The sequence below is a fragment of the Bufo gargarizans genome, chromosome 1 (assembly GCF_014858855.1).
Source record: "Bufo gargarizans isolate SCDJY-AF-19 chromosome 1, ASM1485885v1, whole genome shotgun sequence".
Taxonomy (NCBI): Eukaryota; Metazoa; Chordata; class Amphibia; order Anura; family Bufonidae; genus Bufo; species Bufo gargarizans.
Window position 1 is genome coordinate 404,330,061 of NC_058080.1, and position 24,925 is coordinate 404,354,985.

Consider the following 24,925-nt stretch of genomic DNA (forward strand, 5'->3'; position numbering starts at 1 on the left):
ATATCTAATAAATCTTTAGCAGACATACTTCAAGTTCAGTGTGATTATTTAAAATTGAGATTAAGTGGGATTATTATTGGTTTCTATGAAATGACACACCCATCAAAAACTGCAGGTGTATTCACACATAGGTTTTATGTGGCTCCAGTACAAGTGAAAATTCTATAGGAAATATGAACGTGACATTGCTGGCCTAGGGAAAGTTGAGAGAAGACCGCAGTGCTGCTGCTAGCCCCTGTGCCTTCTCAAGCAGCTGATCAGTGGGGGTCCCGGGTGTCGGACCCCCACATATCAGATACTCATGACCTATACAGAGAATTTTTTTTAGGGCGTCCTAGTTTAGGTGCTGCACGGGTCTTCCCATGAAAGGCAGATTCCTGCTGTAATAGCCCTAAACAGCAGAAGAGCCATTCCTGCCTGTTTAACCCCTTAGATGCCACAGTCAATAGCAACCATGGCATTTAAAGGGGTTGTCTGTTTTTTTAAAATATTGATGACCTATCCTCAGGATAGGTATAGGTCTGTGATGGCTAACCTCCGGCACTCCAGCTGTGGTAAAACTACAACTCCCAAGATGTATACTTGCTTGGCTGTTCTCCATAAAAATGAATGGAGCATGTTGGGAGTCGTAGTTTCACCACAGCTGGAGTTCTTGGAGGTTAGCCATCACTGGTATAGGTGATCAATATCAGATCAGTGGGGGTCCGACTCCTGGCACCCTCGCTGATTAGCTGTTTGAAGAGAAAGCAGTGCTTGCACGAGCACTGCCTTCTCTAAATTGTTTACCTGCTCGCCGTCGCAGCTGCGTGGCGAGCAGGTGTAATTACAACTACTCTGCCCCCATTCACTTTAATTCACTTAAGCCACACCTCTTTGTTGAGCTGGAAAACGGAAACGGGAAATAGACACAGTGGGTTATTCTTTTTAATGCATTTGCTTCATAAAGAGGTCTTAAACTTGAAGCAAAATTATGCATCAGTAAATTAACAAATTGTGGTGCACTTAAGTAGGTATAATCACAAATGGGGGCATTTATCAAACTGGTGTAAAGGAGAACTTGTTTAGTTGCCTGTAGCAACCAATCAGATTCCACCTATCATTTTCCAAAGGAGATGTCAAAAATGAAAGGTGGAATCTGATTGGTTGCCATGGGCACCTGAGCCAGTTCTACTTTACACCAGTTTGATAAATGCCCACACATGTTTCCTGATTCCTGTGATGGTCTATGGTCTGATTCCTTCCTTGGTAAAGGAACCCAGACCCAGAGCTCAGAGAAAGGGCTCAGTGGAAGCAGACTGCATGTGTAGAAGAAATGTGAATTGCCTCCGACCCCTAAGAGGCTGGACTTCCTGGGGGGAGGGCACTGGCATGCTTTCCTCAGCAGCTGCTTCATTCACAGTTTAGTGCAGGCAGAGTAGGCATGCAGCGGGTACCTCCACCAATGTCGTGATACCATCCACGTCCAGCCCCCTGTTTGTATCTCCCTTTACCCGTGCTGAGGAAACTCGTTCAAACTTCTATCCACACCAGAAATACAAGCTCTTTTATATTAATATATATATTGTTTTTTAATGTAACAAGCAACTCTCTGTTCTCAGAGCTGTCTGTGCCTTAAGGAGCTACTTTTATATTGTCTTTTTGTTTTTTTACGGTGAAATTGCTGAGCAAAATGTCCCTGTCTTCCTGCTGCAATGGAGCAGAGATCTTCTCTTGTCATGAACTGGACTCCTGTGACCTAAGGTTTTCCGACGTAGACTTGAATGGGTCCTGTGCACCCACACCAGAGAGCACCTTAAAAGCAGGACTAGATGTCGGCACAAGAAAGAAGTACGTGTATGCAAAAAAGAAGGTATGTGATTGCGTGTGTACATAGGTGGCAGAATAAGGAGCGGTGGGTCCTCTTCTATGGTATGTGATTGCGTGTGTACATAGGTGGCAGAATAAGCAGCGGTGGGTCCTTCTCTTCTATGTAACACTACATGGAAGGATGTACAGCTTACACCTACACTTATCACCCTTCTCAAATGCATCCACTCCCTGTCTAAGATGAAATCTCCCAGACAGCCTGTTAATGGTATGTCACAAGGCATCCATTCTGATCCTTTGACAGGTCTGTTAGTCCTTGTTCACACAGTGCAGACGTTGAATGCATTTTAAACCAAAACCAGGATTGGTTCTAGAAAAGAGGAGATGTTTTTCCTTTATAACTTAGTTTTATTTAAAGAGGACCTGTCACCTCTCCTGACATGTCCGTTTTAATAGCTTCATGCATTCCCCGCGTCCTAACAATTCTGGAGCCTCTATTCTTATGTTGTCCAATTCCTCTATTATTCCTACTAGAAGTTATGAATGAATTTCTAGCAGTCTGCAGTAAGGGTACAGAGGGGAGATAACAAGTTGGGGGGGTGTACCTGCACAGTCTGACAATGGCAGCACTGATTGGATAGAGTAAGTCTGTGCAGGTACACCGCCCCCCAACTGGTTACCACCCCTCTGTACCCTTACTGCAGACTGCTAGCAACTAATTCATAACTTCTAGTAGGAATAATAAAGGAATGGCACAAAAACCATAGCAATAGATGCTCCAGACTTGTTATTACATGGGGAATACATGAAGCTATTAAACCAGGCATGTCAGGAGTGGTGAAAGGTCCTCTTTAAGCACTTAGTGCATGGCATTCTGGTAGTAGCAGTTGTTGCAATAAAACACTCCTGGTTTTGGTTTGAAAAAAAAATGATATGTAATGGGGTCATTTATTATAGTGTTTTGCACCAGTTTTAGTCAATTTTTTTTATTTTTGACTGTCTAATTTTTTTGGGCACATTTAATAATGAAAGTGTGCCTGTTTTGGAAGCCTTTGCACCTCGTTCGACAGTTTTTAATTTTAGGGCTCATCCAGACGATAATATGTATGAGTCTGCATCAGCGGAACGGGTGTGGACCCATTCATTTAAATGGGGCCACAAAGGATACGGACAGCACACCATGTGCTTTCCGCATCTGTAGTTCCATTCCACGGCCCCGCAAAAAAAAGATAGAGCATGTCCCATTCTTGAATAGGCATTTCTATAATAATGCCGACCATGCGCGGTCCGCAAATTGCAGAACGCATACGGGCCGGTATACGCGTTTTGTGGATCTGCAACTTGCGGACCGCAAAACACTTCAGTCGTGTGAATGAGCCCTTACAGTAAAGGCCTATGTACATCTCGTTTTTGCTGTACGTTAAGCAGATACATTTAGACATACAGTAAACATTATTTTACACAAACGTATGCAATTTTGTGGTTATCTAGCCTTATTTTTTACGTATGCATTTGATGGATGTGCACATTTAAAGGGTTTCTGTCATGAGAAATAACGTTATGTAACGGGACGATGAGGAGAACTCGAAAGTCAATCAACTGGACCTGGGCGCACCAAAGGGTGCATAGACGGAGCCTCTAGGTGCTGAAGCAACGCTCTAATAGCACCTAGAGACTCATTAGCATATTATAAAAGTCTTTATTTTAAAAGAACGGCGGCAGGCAGGGAATTTATAAAGCATACTGTTATGTAATGCTGACATTAGCACATCGCCAATGTCAGTCAGCTACACCCTTTAAAGGGGTTTTCCCATCATATACAATGGGGGCATATCGCTAGGATTGTCTTTTTTCATGCGCAAATAAATTTGCAGTCAAAATGAATATGAGCCTGTCTAACTGAAAAACAACCACCAGAGGTCAGACTAAGACCGTTTTCATACGAGCGAGTGTCACTCTCTGGACTCGCAGCGCAGCACCCATCCTGAACATCCAGCACTGCCTAGGTCACATTGCATTATATTGATTTATGATGCTGTACAGTTCTGGAATGTATTAGATGACACTGACATAATGCTGTCAGTGCATTCCAGAACTCTTAGGCCTCTTTCACACGAGTGTGGCAGATTGGCTCCGAATGCGTTCAGTGAAACTTGCACCATTTTGCAAACAAGTTCAGTCAGTTTTGTCTGCAATTGCGTTCAGTTTTTCCCGTGCAGGTTTTGATGCGTTTTTCACGCGCATGATAAAAAACTGAAGGTTTACAAACAACATCTCTTAGCAACCATCAGTGAAAAACGCATTGCATCTGCACTTGCTTGCGGATGCAATGCGTTTTTCACTGAAGCCCCATTCACTTCTATGGGGCGTGAAAACCGCAGAATATAGAACATGCTGCGATTTTCACGCAATGCAGAACTGATGCGTGAAAAACAACGCTCATGTACACAGACCCATTGAAATTAATGGGTCACGATTCACTCGCGGAAAACTCGCTTGTGTGAAAGGGGCCTAAGGGTTACATGGCATCATAAGTCAATATAATGCTATGTGACCCCGGCAGTGCTGGGAGTTCAGGACGGGAGCTGCGCTACGAGTCCAGAGCGTGACACTCGCTCGTCAACATGTTTACCCCTGATGAAGCCAGATTAGCTGGCGAAACATTTTGGGGGACAGAGTTTAGTGTTTTTAGCTTCTGATGTTCTTATCAGCTTGAGCCATTAGTGCAGTAAAGCGCCAGCGATATCTGTTAAAGAGTGAACAGTGGTGGATACAAATAATCACCCAACTACATAAGATGGTGCTGCACTGGTTGTTTATATAAAATCCAAGTGTGAGACCAGAGGAGTGCACCCCCGTGGGTCATTGTCTCATAACTGACAAGGCATTAGTTAGTTTTAACCTTCTTTAGCTCACATTCACCTTATTAGGATTCTTAAATATAGATAGTAAAAGTTAAGTTTTAATATCTGGGACAATTGAGGTTACTGGCCGAGTTAGGCTTTTAGTTTTTGGTTATAGGTAAGACGTACTCACTGGATTAGTGAGTGTTTGCTTGTTCATCGAGTGAGTGGTGGCAGATTTACACAGGGCAATTATCAGGAACGAGAGTTCCTAGCAATGCAGGTTCCTGATAACTGCCCGATTGTCAGCTGGTATAAAAGGGCATTTAGTATGTTGTGTAAGGCCTGTATTATACCTGCAGATAGTCCTGATCTGCCTGTGTAATACTGCCTCAGATTACCCGATGATTGATCATCGGGCAATCGCAATTTTTAAGCATGCTGAAAAATCATTGTTTGCCAGCAGCAGACCGTGCTGTCTAAACACTGTCTGGTGCCGGCAAATAATGTATGGGCACGAGCAATGGCATTAACGATCACTCCTTCCCATACTGTGAAGGGGATCAGTGCTTGTAATAGCAGTGGTCTTCTCCACTGATGAGCAGGCGATTCCTTCTTGACATTCGGCCTCATCTGCTGGTCTAGTACCAGCCTAAGATTTCCGGTAGTAGAACAATTTTGTATTCTGAATCAAAACTAAACAGTGAGTGGCATGAGTAAGCCTGCAGCAACGTTCTTCATTTACAGGCATTTGCTCTTTTTGTGAAAGAACTACAATCAACATGTGCATCGCCTCGGTCTGCTCAAGATGGATCCATCGCGTGGGCCTGCTGTGGGCAAGAGTTTAGCGACCTGAGAACTGTCCACAAACACGTGGCTGCACAGCATGCACCTGAGATTTTACATCAAACTGGGAAGATTTTAGAAGAAATTGCAACAAATGCCACCACCAGTTTACCATGCACTGATTTTTTAGATAATAACACTGCTGCCTCAACTGAATTGTCCTGGAGCAATCGTAAGCATTCTGACTGGTTACCAGATGTGAAAGGGTACAAAACAAAAGAACTTACAAGGTAATACAAGATTCAAGGAGTAGCTATAGAAGTGAATTAACGTGGATAGCTCACCACCTTTCTCAAAGTGGAAAAGGTGCTCTAGTCTAAAGCTGATCACCCAATCAGTCAAGGGTACGTAATAAGAGAAATATATAAGACTGGCACTCATTATGTGGGTCACATCAGCACAATAAGATAAAGCAGAAAAAATACAAATGTTCATCACATAAAAACAAAACAAAAAAAACACAGCTCCGGATAGCACAATATCTGTGGAAGGCATGCAATAAAAATACTCACATTCAAATCACACCCTTAAAATATATATGATGTAGAAATATAAAAAATGTATACGCAATCCACTGGCAGCAGACCTCTAAATGTAGGATAGGGCCCTATGGAGGAAATTCCTTCAAGCGCTGTGCTATGGAATATTGTATCGCCCAAGTACCAATTGGTACAGCGCTTGAAGGAATTTCCTCCATAGGGCCCTATCCTACATTTAGAGGTCTGCTGCCAGTGGATTGCGTATACATTTTTTATATTTCTACATCATATATATTTTAAGGGTGTGATTTGAATGTGAGTATTTTTATTGCATGCCTTCCACAGATATTGTGCTATCCGGAGCTGTGTTTTTTTTTTAAAGTGTGATGAACATTGTATTTTTTCTGCTTTATCTTATTGTGCTGATTTATTAAATTATGCTGATGTGACCCACATAGTGAGTGCCAGTCTCATATATTTCTCTTTTCAAGATTCAAGGAGTGTGTTAAAATCTGTTTAAAGAAAATGTCATCAGGCTCTCTATTTTTAATGACTTGGTTTGTATTCAGAGCATTAAAGGGTTATTCCCATCTCTCCGACTTCCACCGGATAGGGAATAAGTATGAGTGGTGGTGGGGGAGGGGCTGAGAACCAGCTGCTTGTTTGAGAGTAAGGGCATTGTGTTTACCCATTTAAATGACGTGGAAGTCATGCATGCGCCCTGCCACTGCATTCAACTGTATGAAATCGTGATGTATAAGAGCTGACCTATCTCCGGCAATCCCATAGAGTTGACTGGAGCAGCAGGGCACATGCATGACCTTTTCCCCATGACCTGCTGTGAATAGGGGTGGTCTTGTGGCTGCTGTGAATAGGGGTGGTCCTGTGGCTGCTGTGACTAGGGGTGGTCCTGTGGCTGCTGTGACTAGGGGTGGTCCTGTGGCTGCTGTGACTAGGGGTGGTCCTGTGGCTGCTGTGAATAGGGGTGGTCTTGTGGCTGCTGTGAATAGGGGTGGTCCTGTGGCTGCTGTGACTAGGGGTGGTCCTGTGGCTGCTGTGACTAGGGGTGGTCCTGTGGCTGCTGTGACTAGGGGTGGTCCTGTGGCTGCTGTGACTAGGGGTGGTCCTGTGGCTGCTGTGAATAGGGGTGGTCTTGTGGCTGCTGTGAATAGGGGTGGTCCTGTGGCTGCTGTGACTAGGGGTGGTCCTGTGGCTGCTGTGACTAGGGGTGGTCCTGTGGCTGCTGTGACTAGGGGTGGTCCTGTGGCTGCTGTGACTAGGGGTGGTCCTGTGGCTGCTGTGACTAGGGGTGGTCCTGTGGCTGCTGTGACTAGGGGTGGTCCTGTGGCTGCTGTGACTAGGGGTGGTCTTGTGGCTGCTGTGAATAAGGGTGTCCATGTACAGATGTCTCCATTAAAGAGGTTGTCCGAGTTAAGAAAATATTTATATAGCACTGTAAATCTGATGGGCAGCCATATATAGCTGAGCTAAGCAAGTTGTCGGGTGAGAGGTCAGAAGGAAGCGGCAGAAGTGATGGAGCGTGGCCGAGGTGAGAGTTGATGACAGAACGGGCTGTTTGCCGCAGCAGGGAAACAGAAGTTACAGCTGATGGGGGTCAGAGAAAGATAGGAGCATGGGCTCCTCTAGTGAATATTATTTTATATGGGACCAGAGGCATGTGAGGTGCTGTTAGATACAGCGCACACTCCAGCTAGCCTTCCTCAAAGGCAAATGAATGGGACATGGTGAAAAAAGAGCTTCTGCTGTGGATCTGCTGAAGATTTATCACAGGGGCCACAAAGAACAGTGTGAACAATCCTGCTGCAGTGATTACCCTATAGGCTCTTATCTACTTTATATCTATCCAAAAATGAATAAAACTTAAAGGGCACTTATTTAACCCACAGACCACAAGCGCCTTAAATGTGTAGCGCTGGTTGTCTATTTAAATATGGCACTTGCAAGCGAGCACGGCAGGCGCCACAGCTTCCGTGTTTCTGCTGTTTCAAACAACATATAGTCTGCGATATGTAATGTGGGGTGTAGTAGTATATACTGTAGACTGTGGGGTGTTGTACACTATACACTTTGAGGGGCTCAGGGTGTTATACTATTTATTTAGTATATATTTAACAGAAGAAAAAAAAGTATGGGGTGAAACGCGAAAGGGGGCATGGTTCTGGCCCAAGATGAGTAAACAGCCCTGGGCATATAATACACTTACTTACATCTTACTCCACTTTTACATATCTCTAAAGTCACTTTTGGCTAAGTCAGATTTATTAATGGTCCTTTAATACTGTGATAAATGTGGTTTGACGGTAGCAGTTTTTCCTTTAGTAAGCGGCTTTACAAAAGTCACACGTCTTTATGAAAAAGTCTCATAAGATAAGCATGGTCCTTACTGGAGTAAAAATTGCGAATTTTTTGCGCAATTTTTTTAGACCTTTTGAAAATTGTCACAATAGTAAATCTGTCTAGAGGTTAATTTACATAAGAAAACACGCCCACTTTCAGAAAACTGGCGAGCATAGCGCAGAGCCAATAAAAGTCGCACATTTTTGCGCAGTTTTAGCGATTGCGCAAAAATTTGCTACTTTTTCACTCCATTATTGACTTGAGCTAATGATAAATCTGGCCCTTAATCGGCCCCTGACAATTACACTGCTGATACACACAGGATCATCCCCCTACCTGTTCTTGTGCAATGCTCTGCAGAACTCCTCCAGTCTGTCAGCTCCGGTGCCCAGAATTTATCTCTTCACTACCTGCAGCTACTTTAGTAAAGCCTTCAGCCCTGAGCCGTTCTGCTCAGTTATGCACATTTTGCTTTCATTTTAGCCATTTCTGCTTGAGATACAATATTTTAGACAGAAAAAACAACAACTTTGTCTAGGACTTTTTCCCCCTGTCTAAAATAACGGAACTTAGACAGAAATGGATAAAATGGATGCAAAATGTGCATAACTGAGCACAATGGATCCTTTTAATACAGGATCCGTTTTTTTAGTTGTTGTTTTCTGTTCTTTTGACGGATCAGAAGAACGGAAACTGAAATAGTGATGTGAACCTGGCCTTACTGAAGTAGCTTGTCTTTTTGAAAAAAAAAACTAACAGAAAATAAGACTTTTGAAATAATAAATAAGGAAAACATTATTTTGTTTTATTTAAACTGTATTCAGTTCATACTCCCTAAAAGCCAAATCCATCCCCAGAAACTCATGACCTATAATGAAAAATATTTCTAATTCTCCCAGAATCATGGAATTGAAATTTGAGAATAATTTGTTAATTACAGCTGAAGATTTTGTCTATTTATTTCCTTCTCTCCTTTTGGTTTGCAGTGAGCCTGGGGAAGTTCTTCTGTATTACTGCTACTGTGATATAAGTGATCCACAGTGGATCTGTGACTGGCAACGGACTTTGTGTAACCTGCTGCATCTCACAGGAAAAGTAAGCAGTTCTTATCTTAACGTTTCTGGCCACCGTTTGGGGGGCAGACCTACAAGTAAAAGTATGCTTCCTGCTCTCCGCTGCTGGGTCCTGGCTCCTTCGGTACTCAACCTTGGCTGCCTCACTCGGGTCCCCCGCTGTTAACATTTGCTTTGGGATAGGGATGCCTCTTGGATGTGCTGAGAAAGCTCCTGGATATTTCAGCTGTTAACTGCGGTCTATGGAGATAATTGCAGCATTGCACATTAATTTTTTTGGCTTAGACTAAACAAACTTTAAATTGGTTGTCAAGAATTTTTTCAAATCCCCAGCCAGTGATGGCTGTGAAGAAATCCATGCTTACTGTACCTGCTTCCTGCCGGTCACTTGCGGCTCAATGGCTCCTAGCCCTTTTTACCAGACTTCCAGTCCCTGTCTGTCAAATGCCGCACAAAATCATGTGTGCCGCTGCAGCCAATGCCTGGCCTCAGCAGTGACTTGTCCCAAAGTGGCACATCAGTGCTGGTTTACACCTCGCCACTAAGGCCAGTCATTTGCTGCAGAAGTTTTGAAACAGGAAGATAGCCCAAAATCCATGGAGCCGAAACTGATCGGCGGGGAGCAGGTAAGAATGAACTTCTTCACAGGTACCACAAACATAAAAAATAAAAAAAAACTTGGACCACCCCTTTAAAACTCCCACTGAAACATGATATCCAAAGTTTCACACCTAGAATAGCAAAAAAACAACTATCAAAGTAGATCACACAAGTGTTGCTGTCATCTGCAGTGTTTTCTTGAAACCTCTGAACTCCAAGACCTGAGTGGGTAATGTCACATAATATTATTCACATTGAGTTGGAACGGAAAAAGATCCCAGGACAGGTAAACTCTGGTGTTTGGTAGCCTGGATCTCAGGCCTTGTGCAGGGCTTTGGTACATGAACCCCTGTAGCTCCATACTATGTATGTATGCATGCATGTACCATATTATGTCGATATTCTTCACCCTGCTCAATTGAGTAGACCATTGTCAGGAAGGCAGTATTCCTTCCCAACAATCAGTGAAGGAGACTTCTGGATTTACATGCAGCGATCTCCTCCACAGTATGGAGAGGAGCGTTCGTTAATGCCATCACTCTTCCTCATACAGAGGACGGCAGCAGAGTGCTGTTTGAACGGCACGTTCTGCTGCCGGCAAACAATGATTTTGGTGATCGCACAAACGATCTTATTACCCACTTCGTTCGTTCATCAGGTAATCGGTGGCACCTTTACACAGGCAGATAATCACTAATTAGTGTTCCTAGAAATGCTTGTTGGCAATTATCTGCCCCGATGCTCAGCTACTCTAAAGGGGCCTTAAAGCCGTGCCTCCAGCTCTGCCCAGTGCTTATCTATTCACCACTTAGATCCTTCTATGGTATAACTGGCAGCCCAGAGGCTAATAATACCCAATTTGGATTTATCCTATAAACTAAATTATAAAATAATTATTTATTATTTCAAATTAAAACTCAACCTAAGACCTTTGTCGGGGACAGGGAACAGCGGTGATGGCCGCCATCACATGCTTATTCCTTGTCTGTGCCTCTATGCATGTGAATTGTTCTCACATTATCTTTCACCAACCCTAGTCGGCTAATAAAATGCTCTCATGCGCTGCCCCCTCTACATGTTTCACCGGATCCCTGGAAATCACGTACACAGGTGTGCAGGTTGGCTCATAGACTTTGTATTTGGAAGTGGCTCAACTGGGTTGTGAGACTGGAAGTCCTTCTGTGTGTGCTATCAGGCTAAATGGAGATCCTGTCTGTCTGTGTTATATTTAGTTATTTTGCTATGTGTCATTTCTTTGCTGTTTAGATCCGCATAGCTTCAGAAGGAATTAATGGAACAGTGGGAGGAAGCAAAGTTTCTACCAAGCTCTACATTGATGCAATGCTCTCACACCCTTTATTCAACCATGTGTGCTCGGAAGATTTTAAGGTAACGTATTTTTGGCCTCCAAATAATTTATATGTTGACAGTTCCTGACATGATTTGTTAAATGTTTGCTAGGATATAATGGCATTCATTTAACTGATATATCATGAGCTGTTAATGATGTGTCCATTAAATGGATACCATTATAGCCTATGGGTGATGGATGCTATTGTTGGGAATCTATCTAAGGGACCCTTCACCCATAGGCTATATTGACATCCGTTTAATGGAAGTAGTATGAAAAGGTCATGACTTACCGTATTTTTCACCTTTATAAGACGCACCTGCCCATAAGACGCACCTAGGTTTTTGAGGAGGAAAATAATAAGAAAAACTTTTGGTGGGTTTTGAACTAATGGTGGTCTGTGGATCACACTATTATGGGGGATCTGTGGATGACACACTGTTATGGGGGATCTGTGGATGACACACTGTTATGGGGGCATCTGTGGATGGCACTGTTATGGGGGCATCTGTGGATGGCACTGTTATGGGGGCATCTGTGGATGGCATTGTTATGGGGGCATCTGTGGATGGCACTGTTATGGGGGCATCTGTGGATGGCACTGTTATGGGGGCATCTGTGGATGGCACTGTTATGGGGGCATCTGTGGATGGCACTGTTGTGGGGGGCATCTGTGGATGGCACTGTTGTGGGGGGCATCTGTGGATGGCACTGTTGTGGGGGGCATCTGTGGATGGCACTGTTGTGGGGGGCATCTGTGGATGGCACTGTTGTGGGGGGCATCTGTGGATGGCACTGTTGTGGGGGGCATCTGTGGATGGCACTGTTGTGGGGGGCATCTGTGGATGGCACTGCTGTGGGGGGCATCTGTGGATGGCACTGCTGTGGGGGGCATCTGTGGATGACACTGCTGTGGGGGGCATCTGTGGATGACACTGCTGTGGGGGGCATCTGTGGATGACACTGCTGTGGGGGGCATCTGTGGATGACACTGCTGTGGGGGGCATCTGTGGATGACACAGATACACATATATAGCAGCTTATGCTATATATGTGTCATCCACAGATCCCCCCTTCCCCCATTGCAGTGTCCCTGTGTAAATAGTGACCCCCCCCCCAATACAGGGGGTGGAGGTCGGCAACTGGTGTTGAAATCACGGCGGGGCCCGGTGCAGTCACTGTACTCTATTACACCGGGCCCCGAACACAGCAGTATTCATATGTAAAGTGTAGGCAATCCATATGTAAAGTATAGCAATCCTCTTGCGGTAGCGCAATCCACGTAGTACTCATTATGAAACTCCCGTACTAGCAGGCAGGCCGGCCGGCCGGCCGGTCACTCACTTTGTCACTTAGGATAGGCCATCAATATCAAAATTCCAGATAACCCTTTCTATTGATGCCTATTGATGACCGTTCCCATACAGGAGCTTCCATGTTAAAAAAGACACTCCTATACTGCACGGTAAACTTACTTTACTGGACTACACGGGCTATTCCATGCCTCTTTTTTGTGGTATACCAGCCAGACAGACACCTAAAGGACACTCTCTTAGTCTCCACCTGACCAATGGATCTTTATGTACAAGTCTAGCTTGTATGCCAGGAACTTTCCTAGCATACCCATTAAATGTACACATGGGATGTGAATGGGGCCCAAGCCAAGGTACTAGATTTAGGCCACTTCTATACAATAGAAAGTTATGCATACATTTTGCTGGGTAACGGCACATAAACTGTCATAGAGGCAAATTAGTGGTGCACAGTAGCCATCTTTTGAGCACCATTCCATAGTTAGAGTTAAAATTCTGGCCCAGATTTACTAATGTGGCTGTGCCACAATCTGTCAATAAAAGAGGCGCAAGTTGGTTCATCTGGGGTTTCTATACTTTTTTTCCCCCCCTGACATGCTTAGAAAGGGGCAGGACTTAGTTTAAGGTGGACAGAACTTCACGGGAAAGGTGTTTGGGCTTAATATGTGCCATTCTGGTGTAAAAATCTGTCTCAAAGTAAGCCATAATGCCTCTGTGTTTACTGTAATTAGCTCCCCCTATTGATACACTGAATGCTTTTATTAACCACTTCAAGAAATTTCTTGACATTTTCATGGGGAAAAAAAAGCTCCTTGGGCTTTTAAAATGCCGGGAGTTTAAAGATGCTCTGTCAGAATGATTAACTTTATCGCATCAAGCATACTAGCTGGTAGGGCTCATCATGCCTACTAAAATGCTGTATGCTAAACTGCTGCAGAGATCTGCATTTTATTAATATGCAAATGAGCACTGCTCTGTAACACCCCATGTGTTCTGTACACTCTCCCCTCCCCTTGATTGACAGGACTTGACATCATCATGCTGAGGGCAGAGCTGTTTCCTAGGGCTGTGTCCTAGCAATGACATATCATATACACTATGTACTATAGCTTTACCACATTGAGATCTGCTCAGAAAGCTAATCTACATATTACCGCTTTATTCACAAGAACAATGTATGATTATAAAGACACCAGTAATATGTGTTAGCTTATAAGCATAGAAAAATATGAAAAGGCTATGGCTTAATGGTAAGTGCTTAGTTCTGTATGTAGAAATCCTAGGTTTGATTCTTGGGATAGAGTTTTTTTTTTTTTTTTTTTTTTTTTTTTTTTTTTTTTCTTCTGCATTTAACCCATACTAAAAGTCTATAGGGTACATTTATCAAACTGATGTAAAGTAGAACTGGCTTAGTTGCCCATAGCAACCAGATTACTCCTTTCATTTTCCAAAGAAGCTGTCCAAAATGAAAGGTGGAATCTGATTGGTTGCTATGGGCAACTAAGCCAGTTCTACTTTACACCAGTTTGATAAATGACCCTCTATCCTTATTAGGCCTCATGCACACGACCGTTGTGTGTTTTGCGGTCCACAAACCGCGGGTCTGCAAAACACGGATGGCGTCCGTGTGCATTCCGAAAATTTGCGGAATGGCACAGACAGCCTTTAATATAACTGCCTATTCTTGTCCGCAAAGCGCGGACAAGAATAGGACAGGTTATATTTTTTCTGCAGACCACGTAACGGAGCAACGGATGCGGACAGCACACGGAGTGCTGTCCGCATCTTTTGCGGGCCAATTAAAGTAAATGGGTCTGCATCCGAGCCACCAAAACTGCGGCTCGGATGCAGACCAAAACAACGGCCGTGTGCATGAGGCCTTATATTAAGAATAATTATTTTTATGCTTAAAAAGCTAATAAATATTGCTGGTTTCTTCATAATCATATATTGTGCCTGTGAAATGCGGCAGTAATAGGTTTTAGGTTGCCAAGCAAAAAAACTAACAAACACTATTCTCAATATAATAAGGGCTTTTATTAATATGTTATATTGTTATATATTATTTATTATAGTATAACATTTTATTACAGGTTAATGAGAGGGGAAAAAAATAACAGAAATAATGTATAAATCTCTCTTGGGACTTTAACATAGTATTTCAACATACAAGGCTGACCACTTAGCACTAAGCTATAGCCTTTCCATGCAGCGAAGAATGTTTTTTGTATGATTAGACGCTAACACATATTACAGGTATCATTATAATCATATATTGAGTCTGTGAATAAAGCAGTAATATGTATATTAGCTTTCTGAGTATATCTCAGTGTGGAAAAGCTACACTAAGTAGTGTATATGATATGTAGATGCTAGGACACAGCTCTGCCCTCAGCATGCTGATGTCTAGCCCTGTTTATCAAGGAAAGGGGGAATGTGCAAAGCACTAAGGTGTTACAAAACAGTGCTAAAGGATTCAGCCCTGCCCCCTGGTGCTCCAAATCGATCATTAGCATATTAATAAAAATGTAGATATCTCTGAAGCTATTTATCATACAGACAAAAGAAAGATATTGTCTTAATTATCATGATGAGCCCTACCAGGCAGTATATTTGGTTTAACCACTTGCCGTCACGGTAACGCCGATAGGCGTCCGGACGGCAGCGCTCTCAGGATTCCTATTGGCGTCATCTCGTGAGACCTGAGATTTCCTGTGAACGCGCGCTCACAGGATTGCGCAGTATTCAAGTTTAACTACAGCCTGCCAGCGCTGATCATTGGCTGGCAGGCTGTAGATTTTTAAAAGAACCAATCAAATAGGTATATCAGACGCTATTTTGTAAAGGGACGTGTGAATGGACCCTTAAACAATCTCTGTACCTCCCCCTGCTCTGCAAAGGGAGTGAATACAAGTGCTGCCTTGAGTGACATGTCTGCCTGCTTGGAGACTCAGCAGCATGTTGTATGTGTAGGACTATAAGTCCCAGCTGTGTAATGACACTGCTGATACACACAGGATCTTCCCCTTACCTGTTCTTGTGCAATGCTCTGCAGAACTCCTCTGTCAGCTCCTGTGCCCAGCATTTGTCTCCTCACTACCTGCAGCTACACAGCCTTCAGCCTGAGTCTGTGCTGCTGAAGGGGTTAAGAATCCAGGGAGAGAGCAGACAGCAGCAGATGGCAGTGCAGGGGGGCGTGGCCAGTACAGTGATGTCTTGTGTACAGACTCGTATCTGATCTCTCAGGCTTGTGCACGAAACATCATAAGAGCAGGGAGAGAAGCTGACATCACAGGTCATGTGACCCTCAGTGAAATCTGAGAAAGCAGCAGCTGGAGATAAAGTACCGGTAAGTGAATTGTAAAGTCCTTATATTTGCCTAGTTGGAAACATACAAAGAACAAGAAAATAACTCCGACAACCCCTTTAATAATCATTTCTATTTTTCAGAGAAGTGATGGAGGAGCCCACTGTTTTCCTGATCTTCGTGTTGGGGTTTTCCGTGAAATTGTGCCAATGGGTGTCGATTCACAGGAAGTTAGTTATAAAGAAACAGGTATGTGGGTAAAAAGTCCATAACAATGTATTGATATGCCCTTGGAAGATAAAAGCTTTTGACTTCTATAGTACATATAGTCACCTATAAGTTGATTTAATCATTAGAATCTAATATTCCTGGTGTTTTAGGATAGTGATGGTGATTGCACTAGTTTTTGACCAGCTGAATCCCGGCAATCACGCATTGCACCTGCACTGAATCCGGACCCATTCACTTCTATGGGGCTGTGCACATGAGCGGTGATTTTCACGCATCACTTGTGCGTTGCATGAAAATCGCAGCAAACTCTATATTGTGCGTTTTTCACGCAATGCTGGCCCCATAGAAGTGAATGGGGCTGCATGAAAATCGCAAGCAAGTGCGGATGCAGTGCGATTTTCACGCATGGTTGCTAGGAGACGATCGGGATGGGGACCCGATCTTTATTATTTTCCCTTACAACATGGTTATAAGGGAAAATAATAGCATTTTTAATACAGAATGCTTAGTAAAATAGTGATGGAGGGGTTAAAAAATAAAAAACAATTAATAAACTCACCTTAATCCACTTGAACGCTTAGCCTGGCATGTCTTCTTTCTTTTTTTGATGAAAAGGACCTGTGGTGACGTCACTGCGCTCATCACATGGTCCATCACATGTGATGAGCGCAGTGACGCCATCAAAGGTCCTTTAGCCAGGTCCTGAAGAAAGTAGAAAGAAGAGGAGATCCGCTACACGATCAAGTGGATGGGGTGAGTTAAATTTGTTTATTATTTTTAACCCTTCAATGGACATTTTAGTAAGCATTCTGTATTATTTTCCCTTATAACTATGTTATAAGGAAAAATAATAAAATCTACACAACACCGATCCCAAACCTGAACTTCTGTGAAGAAGTCTGTGTTCGGGTCTGGGTACCAAACAAGCCGATTTTTCTCACGTGCGTGCAAAACTCATTAAAACGCTTTGCACTCGCGTGGAAAAATCGCGCATTTTCCTGCAACACACCCGCATCTTGTCCGGCCCTTACACGCGACGCCCTTTTGAAAGAGGCCTAACCGAGGTGTGTAGACTTTTTATATCCACTGTATGTGAAACTAGCTTTTTGCCGATTGTAGAGGTTAGAGTGGTTCATATAATGTAAACCTAAAAATTTAAATAATCATGGTTAAACTTGTGAATATGTTCAACACAATCCTATATGTAACTTATTGTATGTATGCCTAATTCTTCTTCTTACTTATTACTAGCCATGCATCTTACTCCAGAAGAGTTTCATATAAGAGTGGAACAGTATTTGTCTGCCTCACAGGAAGAAAAGGACACAATTTTATTGGACTGCCGCAACTTTTATGAAAGCAAAATAGTATGTATTCCTATCCAAAATGGTGAGATTTTCTCCTTTATTTGCTCAGTGTCCATCCATCCATCCAGAGCTCTAGCTTTTATATATGTGATCAGTTTCAAACCAAGTTAAACCGACATAAGTCAGTAATACATGTGTGATTCACTTTCTGCTGTACCAGATATATACAGAATGATAACGGACAAAAATCTGACATTCTCTACATGCCCTGTGCTGGATAGTATACTGAAAATGTGCAGGGTGTTTGGAGAAGAGCAGCTTCACAAGTTCTGCTGTCATCACACTGATGGTCACATACAGCCAGGTCCATAAGTATTGGGAATTAATTCTAAAATTTTTGGCTCTATACGCCACCACTATGCATTTGAAATGAAACAAACAAGATGTGCTTTAACTGCAGACTGTCAGCTTTAATTTGGGGGTATTTACATTCAAATCGGGTGAACGGTGTAGGAATTACAACAGTTTGCACATGTGCCTCCCACTTGTTAAGGAACCAAAAGTAATGGGACAGAATAATAATCATAAATCAAACTTTCACTTTTTAATACTTGGTTGCCAATCCTTTGCAGTCAATTACAGCCTGAAGTCTGGAGCGCATAGACATCACCAGACTCTGGGTTTCATCCCTGGTGATGCTCTACCAGGCCTCTACTGCAACTGTCTTCAGTTCCTGCTTGTTCTTGGGGCATTTTCCCTTCAGTTTTGTCTTCAGCAAGTAAAATGCATGCTCAATCGGATTCAGGTCAGGTGATTGACTTGGCCATTGCATAACATTACACTTCTTTCCCTTAAAAAAACTCTTTGGTTGCTTTTGCAGTATGCTTTGGGTCATTGTACATCTGCACAGTGAAGCGCAGTCCAATGAGTTCTGAAGCATTTGGCTAAATATCAGCAGATAATATTGCCGAAACACTTCAGAATTCATCCTGCTGCTTTTGTCAGCAGTCACATCATCAAAAAATACAAGAGAACCAGTTCCATTGGCATCCATACATGCCCACGCCATGACACTACCACCACCATGCTTCACTGATGAGGTGGTATGCTTAGGATCAGGAGCAGTTCCTTTCCTTCTCCATACTCTTCTCTTCTCATCACTCTGGTACAAGTTGATCTTGGTCTCATCTGTCCATAGGATGTTGTTCCAGAACTGTGAAGGTTTTTTTAGATTTCATTTGGCAAACTCTAATCTGGCCTTCCTGTTTTTGAGGCTCGCATCTTGTGGTGAACCCTCTGTATTCACTCTGGTAAAGTCTTCTCTTGATTGTTGGCTTTGACACATATACACCTACCTCCTGGAGAGTGTTCTTGATCTGGCCAACTGTTGTGAAGGGTGTTTTCTTCACCAGGGAAAGATTTCTTTGGTCATCCACCACAGTTGTTTTCCGTGGTTTTCCGGGTCTTTTGTTGTTGCTGAGCTAACCGGTGTGTTCCTTCTTTTTAAGAATGTTCCAAGCATTTGTTTTGGCCACGCCTAATGTTTTTGCTATCTCTCTGATGGGTTTGTTTTGTTTTTTCAGCCTAATGATGGCTTGCTTCACTAATAGTGACAGCTCTTTGGATCTCATCTTGAGAGTTGACCGCAACAGATTCCAAATGCAAGTAGCACACTTGAAATGAACTCTGGACCTTTTATCTGCTCATTGTAATTGGGATAATGAGGGAATAACACACACCTGACCATGGAACAGCTGAGAAGCCAATTCTCCCATTACTTATGGTTCCTTAACAAGTAGAAGGCACATGTGTAAACCGTTCACCTGATTTGGATGTAAATACCCTTAAATTAAAGATAACAGAGTGCAGTTAAGGCTACTTTCACACTAGCGTTCGTCGGTCCGCTCGTGAGCTCCGTTTGAAGGGGCTCACGAGCGGACCCGAACGCTTCCGTCCAGCCCTGATGCAGTCTGAATGGATGCGGATCCGCTCAGACTGCATCAGTCTGGCGGCGTTCAGCCTCTGCTCCGCTCGCCTCCGCACGGACAGGCGGACAGCTGAACGCTGCTTGCAGCGTTCGGGTGTCCGCCTGGCCGTGCGGAGGCGTGCGGATCCGTCCAGACTTACAATGTAAGTCAATGGGGACGGATCCGTTTGAAGATGCCACAATATGGCTCAATCTTCAAGCGGATCCGTCCCCCATTGACTTTACATTGAAAGTCTGGACGGATCCGTCCGAGGCTATTTTCACACTTAGCTTTTATATGCCAAAATAATGCAGACGGATCCGTTCTGAACGGAGCCTCCGTCTGCATTATTATGATCGGATCCGTTCAGAACGGATCCGATCGAACGCTAGTGTGAAAGTAGCCTAAGTAGCCTAAAGCACATCTTGTTCGTTTCATTTCAAATCCATTGTGGTGGTGTATAGAGCCAAAATTTTTACAATTGTGTCGATGTCCCAATATTTATGGACCTGACTGTATGGTCATCGTTCATGAGTGAGCAAGTGTTTTAGGAAAGAAACTCAATACTGGAGGGAAAGTACAATGGATAAACATAGCCATTCAGCTAATCAATAGTGACCAGCAACGTATAGGTTATAACTATGGAAAGGGAGATTTTCCATGAAAATATTTTATTTGAGCACATGGTTGTAAGAATAATTATCGACACAGTTTCAATTGATTTGTCTTTATTAATAATATGGAAATTATTCAGGATTTTAAAGGGAATCTGTTACCAGCGATATCCCTATCAAACTGTTTGCATAGCTACATAGCTGTTTTTATTATGTTGATCTGAGACTCCAATCTTGAGTTACGATACTTTTTCTTAATATGCAAATCATTGGAATAATTAGGGCGTCGACATTACTCTTCCTCCGTCCCTGCCTTACCACTACCTATCAATCATAGCCACACACTGCAGTTCTAATTCATTGCGGTGTAAGGGAGAAGCAATCTGAAGAGCATATATTCAATTCCCCTAGGGGGACTTAACCCTTAGGATACCGGTGTTTTTTTTTTTTTTTTTCGTTTTTGCGTTTTCATTTTTCTTTCCTATCTTCCTTGAGCTATAACTTTTTTATATTTCTGTTCACATAGCTGTATGAGGGCTTATTTTTTGCAGGACACTTTGTACTTACTATTGCCACCATTAATTATGGCATACAGTGTAGTGGGAAGCGGTAAAAAAATTCCAAATGGGGTGGAATTGGAAACAAAAAAAAACCTATTCCACCGTTTTACGGGTTTTGTTTCCACGGCATTTCGTTTTCAGCAAAACTGACCCATGCCCTTCATTCTCTGGGACAGTAAGATTACAACGATACCCCATATGTATAGGTTTTTTATGTCTAAATAATGTAAAAATAAATGTACACTTTGAAAAATATATATATATATCTTATATCACTATATTCTGACCCCCATAGCTTTTTTTTTATAGTTATGTCTACTGAGCTGTATATTGGCTAATTTTTGGCGGGACAATATGTACGTATTTATTGATACCATTTTGGAGTGTGTGTGACTTTTTGATCACACTTTATTAAAATTTTTGCGGTAAGAAAAGCAATGAAAAAATGGAAAATTGTCCTTTTTTTTTAACCCTTTTACTAAACAGGAGGATACCCCGTTTCCCAGGGACAGGAAACAATGTGGAGAACAAAGATTTAAAAGCCTCCTCCCCTTTACCTTCTCAATTTATTTTCTGTCCCTTGGGATGAAGTGGAGACTAGCAGGGGTTTCCTCCTGCTTGGATACCGCTCAGCCTTTGGTAAGTTGTCCCTGGCGATGTTCAGGAGGGCTGATGCAGAGCAGCGAGATCCGGGACAAGAGACTGCTCCCTCCGTCTGCTTTGGCCTAAATCCTGCTCTGCAGGCAGCCCCAGGCTATTATGCTCCTGCGTGGGCTATGGGAGGAAGGTATGCCAGCATCGCGTTTCTCCTGGAGTGCCGGAGTCTCGTGGGAACTGGTCAAGTGGGTGCGGCTTGGGGAACGCACGCTGTCGTAGAGTGCGGCCGCGTACCACGTGACCCAGAAGTTCGGGCCTTCTCAGAATCGGACGCATCCAGAAGGAAGCATGTCTCTACCTCCAGAGAAGTCTGCCGATCCTCTTAAGGTCCTCAGCCCGGTAAGCCTCCTCCTGGGTGAAATGATTGTTTTTTTTATATGCACAATTGGGTGATGTATATATTCACTTTTTTCCCCTGGTGGAGGCTCCCCATATAATAGTTAGCTCCTTACTTTTCAGGGCAGGGATGCCGGTAAAAGTGGGAAACCTGCACGAAAGAAGAAATGTGCTATCTGCAAGAAACAGCTGGTCACAGTAAAAAAAAAAAATTGTTGTCAGCAGTGCACAGAAAAATATGTCACAAGAGGCACCTTTGCTGGTGGATAGTCTGAAAACTTTGATAAAAGAGGATGTTAGCTCAGCTATAGAAGCTAAAATGGCCACTATGCCACAGAAACCCTCTACATCCAGACCAAATCCAGAAATGCATATGGATTTAGATTTTTATGAGAGAACATTTTTCAGACTCTGACTTTACTTCTTCTGAAGATGAGTCAGGAAGACCCTTATGTTCTATTGAGGAGCATGAATCACCTCTCAAGACTATTAGGGCTACTATTAATCTTGAAGAATCTAAAGAAACTCGCACGATTCAGGACCAGATGTTCAGGGGGTTAGGAGATAAGAAAATGCAAGTGTTCCCGGTCCATGATAACATAAAAAAAACTCATTTCTGAAGAGTGGAAAGACCCGGAAAAGAAATCTGTAGTCTCAAAAATGTTAAAAAAGAAATATCCTTTTAATGAGGCCGACTTAGCCCACTGGGATAAAACCCCTAGAGTAGATGCCCCATAGCTAGGATATCCAAAAAGTCTTCTTTATAATTCAAAGACGTGTGTTTATTGAGAGACGCCATGGATAAATAAATGTGAATCTGTTCTCAAGAGATTTTGGGAGACAAATACATCTATGCTAAGACCCAGTATAGGCGCCACGTTCACTGCTAGAACCCTTTCATTGTGGTTTTCCCAGCTTGAGGAACATTTAATATCTGTACTCCTAAGGAAGACATTTTTTCTTTCCTGCCGGTCTTAAAACAGGCCTCAAATTTTTTTGCTGACACCTCAGACAACTTAGTTAAACTTTCCGCTAGGTCTGCGGCTCTTTCCAATACTGCCAAAAGGTCTGTCTGGTTGAGATCCTGGTCAGGGAATGCTACTTCTAAGAGTAGACTGTGTGGCATTCCCTGTGAAGGAGACAGACTCTTTGGTTCAGTATCGGATGATATATTAGAAAAGGTGTCTGATTGAAAAAAGGGATTCCCTACAGAATCCAGATTTTTTCACTAACGACATTCCTTTCGGAATCAAAAAAGGAACAGATCGTAGCAAAAGAAAAAAGATAATTCAGGTTCTTGGCAGCCCTCAAAAGGTACAGGTAGGGGTTTCCTGTTTAACCCAGATAAATCTGCAAAGCAGTCCAATCTAGGACGCCAGAGATCCAGTAGGGGGAAGATTAAAAAGATCCATCACGGCCTGGGAAAATATCACAAAATCCCCTTGGTTTCTAGACATAAATTCGTCAGGGTTACAGGCTAGAATTATCCTCTCCCCCTCCAGAAAGATTCTTAGTAAACAGAAAACTGAAAGAAAAAGATCATCTTCTAGAAACCGAGATCCTGTTATTACTAGAGAAGGAAGTTGTTATTCCATTTCCGCAGGACCAAGAAGAAAGGGGGTTTTACTCCCCAGTTTTCCTTGTAAAAAAGCCAAACTATTATCAATCTGAAGCAACTCAACAAATTCATTTTATGCAAAAATTTCAAGATGGAGACAGTGAGATCAACTATCAACTTGCTGGCTCGGGATGTTACATGATAACTCTAGATTTAGCGGATGCCTACTATCATGTCCCCAAACACAACATTCACCAAAAGTATCTACAGTTTGCGGTCTTTCTAAAAAAACTGCCTAGTCAATCTGCAATTTAAGGTCCTCCCTTTTAGCCTCTCGACAGCTCCGAGGATTTTTACCAAATTGGTGGCAGAGATCTCAAGCTTTCTTTATCAGAAGGAAATATTATTTATCCCATATTTGGACGATTTTCTCATCTAAGATCCGCTTCAGAGACATCTGCAAATAGTGAAAAGCACCCTTCAGTCTCTAGGGTGGAAGTTCAATTTGGACAAATCGGACTTAGTTCTCAGCAAGAGGAAAATATTTCTGGGAATTTTGTTGGACTCTCCTCAGATGACATCTTTTCTCCCAGAACAGAAGAAGATAGACATGGTAGCAAGAATCTCATCATTTCGACTTCTTTCGAAGAGATACTTTTCGGAGATCATGGGGATTTTAGGGCTGATGACTTCAGCAATTCCAGTGGTTAAATGGGCCCAGTTCCACAGGAGGATTCTTGAGAGTTTCTTCTGGAGTCTTGGAACCGAAGTCCACTTTCTCTAGACAAAGTAGTGTCTCTTCCTTCTCGAGTAAAGAACTCTCTATGGTGGTTAAATCCGAAGAACCCAAGCCAGGGGGTTCAGAGGCGTACATGAAATCAGATTATCATCACAACAGACGCAAGCGGTTCAGGCTGGGGGGCCCACTGAGAAGATGAACTGTTGCAGGGAGTCTGGAATCCATATCTTCTTTTCTCTTTCCTCAAATTCAAAGGAGCTCTTGGCAGTATTTCTAGCCCTAAAGGCCTTTCTTCCAATCATCCATTTACAGAACATCAAAATTCTGACAGACAACAGAACCGCTGTAGCATACATAAACAAACAGGGAGGCACAAAAAACAGTAATCTCTGTCACACAGCATTCCGGATCTTTTCCTGGGCTCAGATGCACATAAATTCAATTTCTGCAGTCCATCTGAATAGAGAAGAAAATACCCTGGCAGATTTCTTGAGCAGGGAGAAGCTATTTTCAGGAGAATGGAGCCTGAACAAGATAACCTTTTCAGAAATCTGCAAGAGATGGGGTCCTCCAAGGGTAGATCTATTTGCCTCCAGGAAGAACAGACATATAAATCAATTTTATTCCCTCTCATACAAGGACAATCAAAAGAGAATGCATTTTCAGGTCCCTGGCCTGCGGGACTTCTGTATGCTTTTTCTCCAATCCATCTAAATCCAAGAGTCCTGACAAAAGTAGTGGAAGAAGGTTCTCAGCTTATCTTGGTAGCTCCATACTGGCCAAGAAGAACATGGTTCCCTGTCACAGGGTAGAGTCGCGGGTATAAAGATAGAGCGGAGGTGCACCCCCTGAGCTGCCACCCGATCCCCTGTCCCTGCCTACTTGCACCACCCGCCCTAGGTGATGGGGCGCAACTGGGCGACAGTCCCTGACCTGAGTAAGTGCAAGCAGAGAGATGGACAGCCAATGAGAGGTATCAC

At 43.0% G+C, this 24,925-nt stretch overlaps 1 protein-coding gene across 2 annotated transcripts in view; it reads left to right on the forward strand.

Annotated features, from left to right (window-relative positions):
• TSTD2 (thiosulfate sulfurtransferase like domain containing 2) overlaps positions 1-24,925 on the forward strand; it is a 36,311-nt gene that overhangs the window by 1,002 nt on the left and 10,384 nt on the right. The window contains exons 2-7 of one of the 2 annotated variants that reach the window (XM_044286128.1): positions 1,701-1,849; positions 5,397-5,725; positions 9,319-9,427; positions 11,272-11,394; positions 16,120-16,225; positions 17,459-17,574. In XM_044286128.1, the coding sequence (XP_044142063.1) occupies positions 1,701-1,849; positions 5,397-5,725; positions 9,319-9,427; positions 11,272-11,394; positions 16,120-16,225; positions 17,459-17,574 (932 nt within the window). Of the gene's footprint in view, positions 1-1,230; positions 1,850-5,396; positions 5,726-9,318; positions 9,428-11,271; positions 11,395-16,119; positions 16,226-17,458; positions 17,575-24,925 lie in introns of those variants that run through there. The other variant, XM_044286120.1, reaches the window with a different exon arrangement.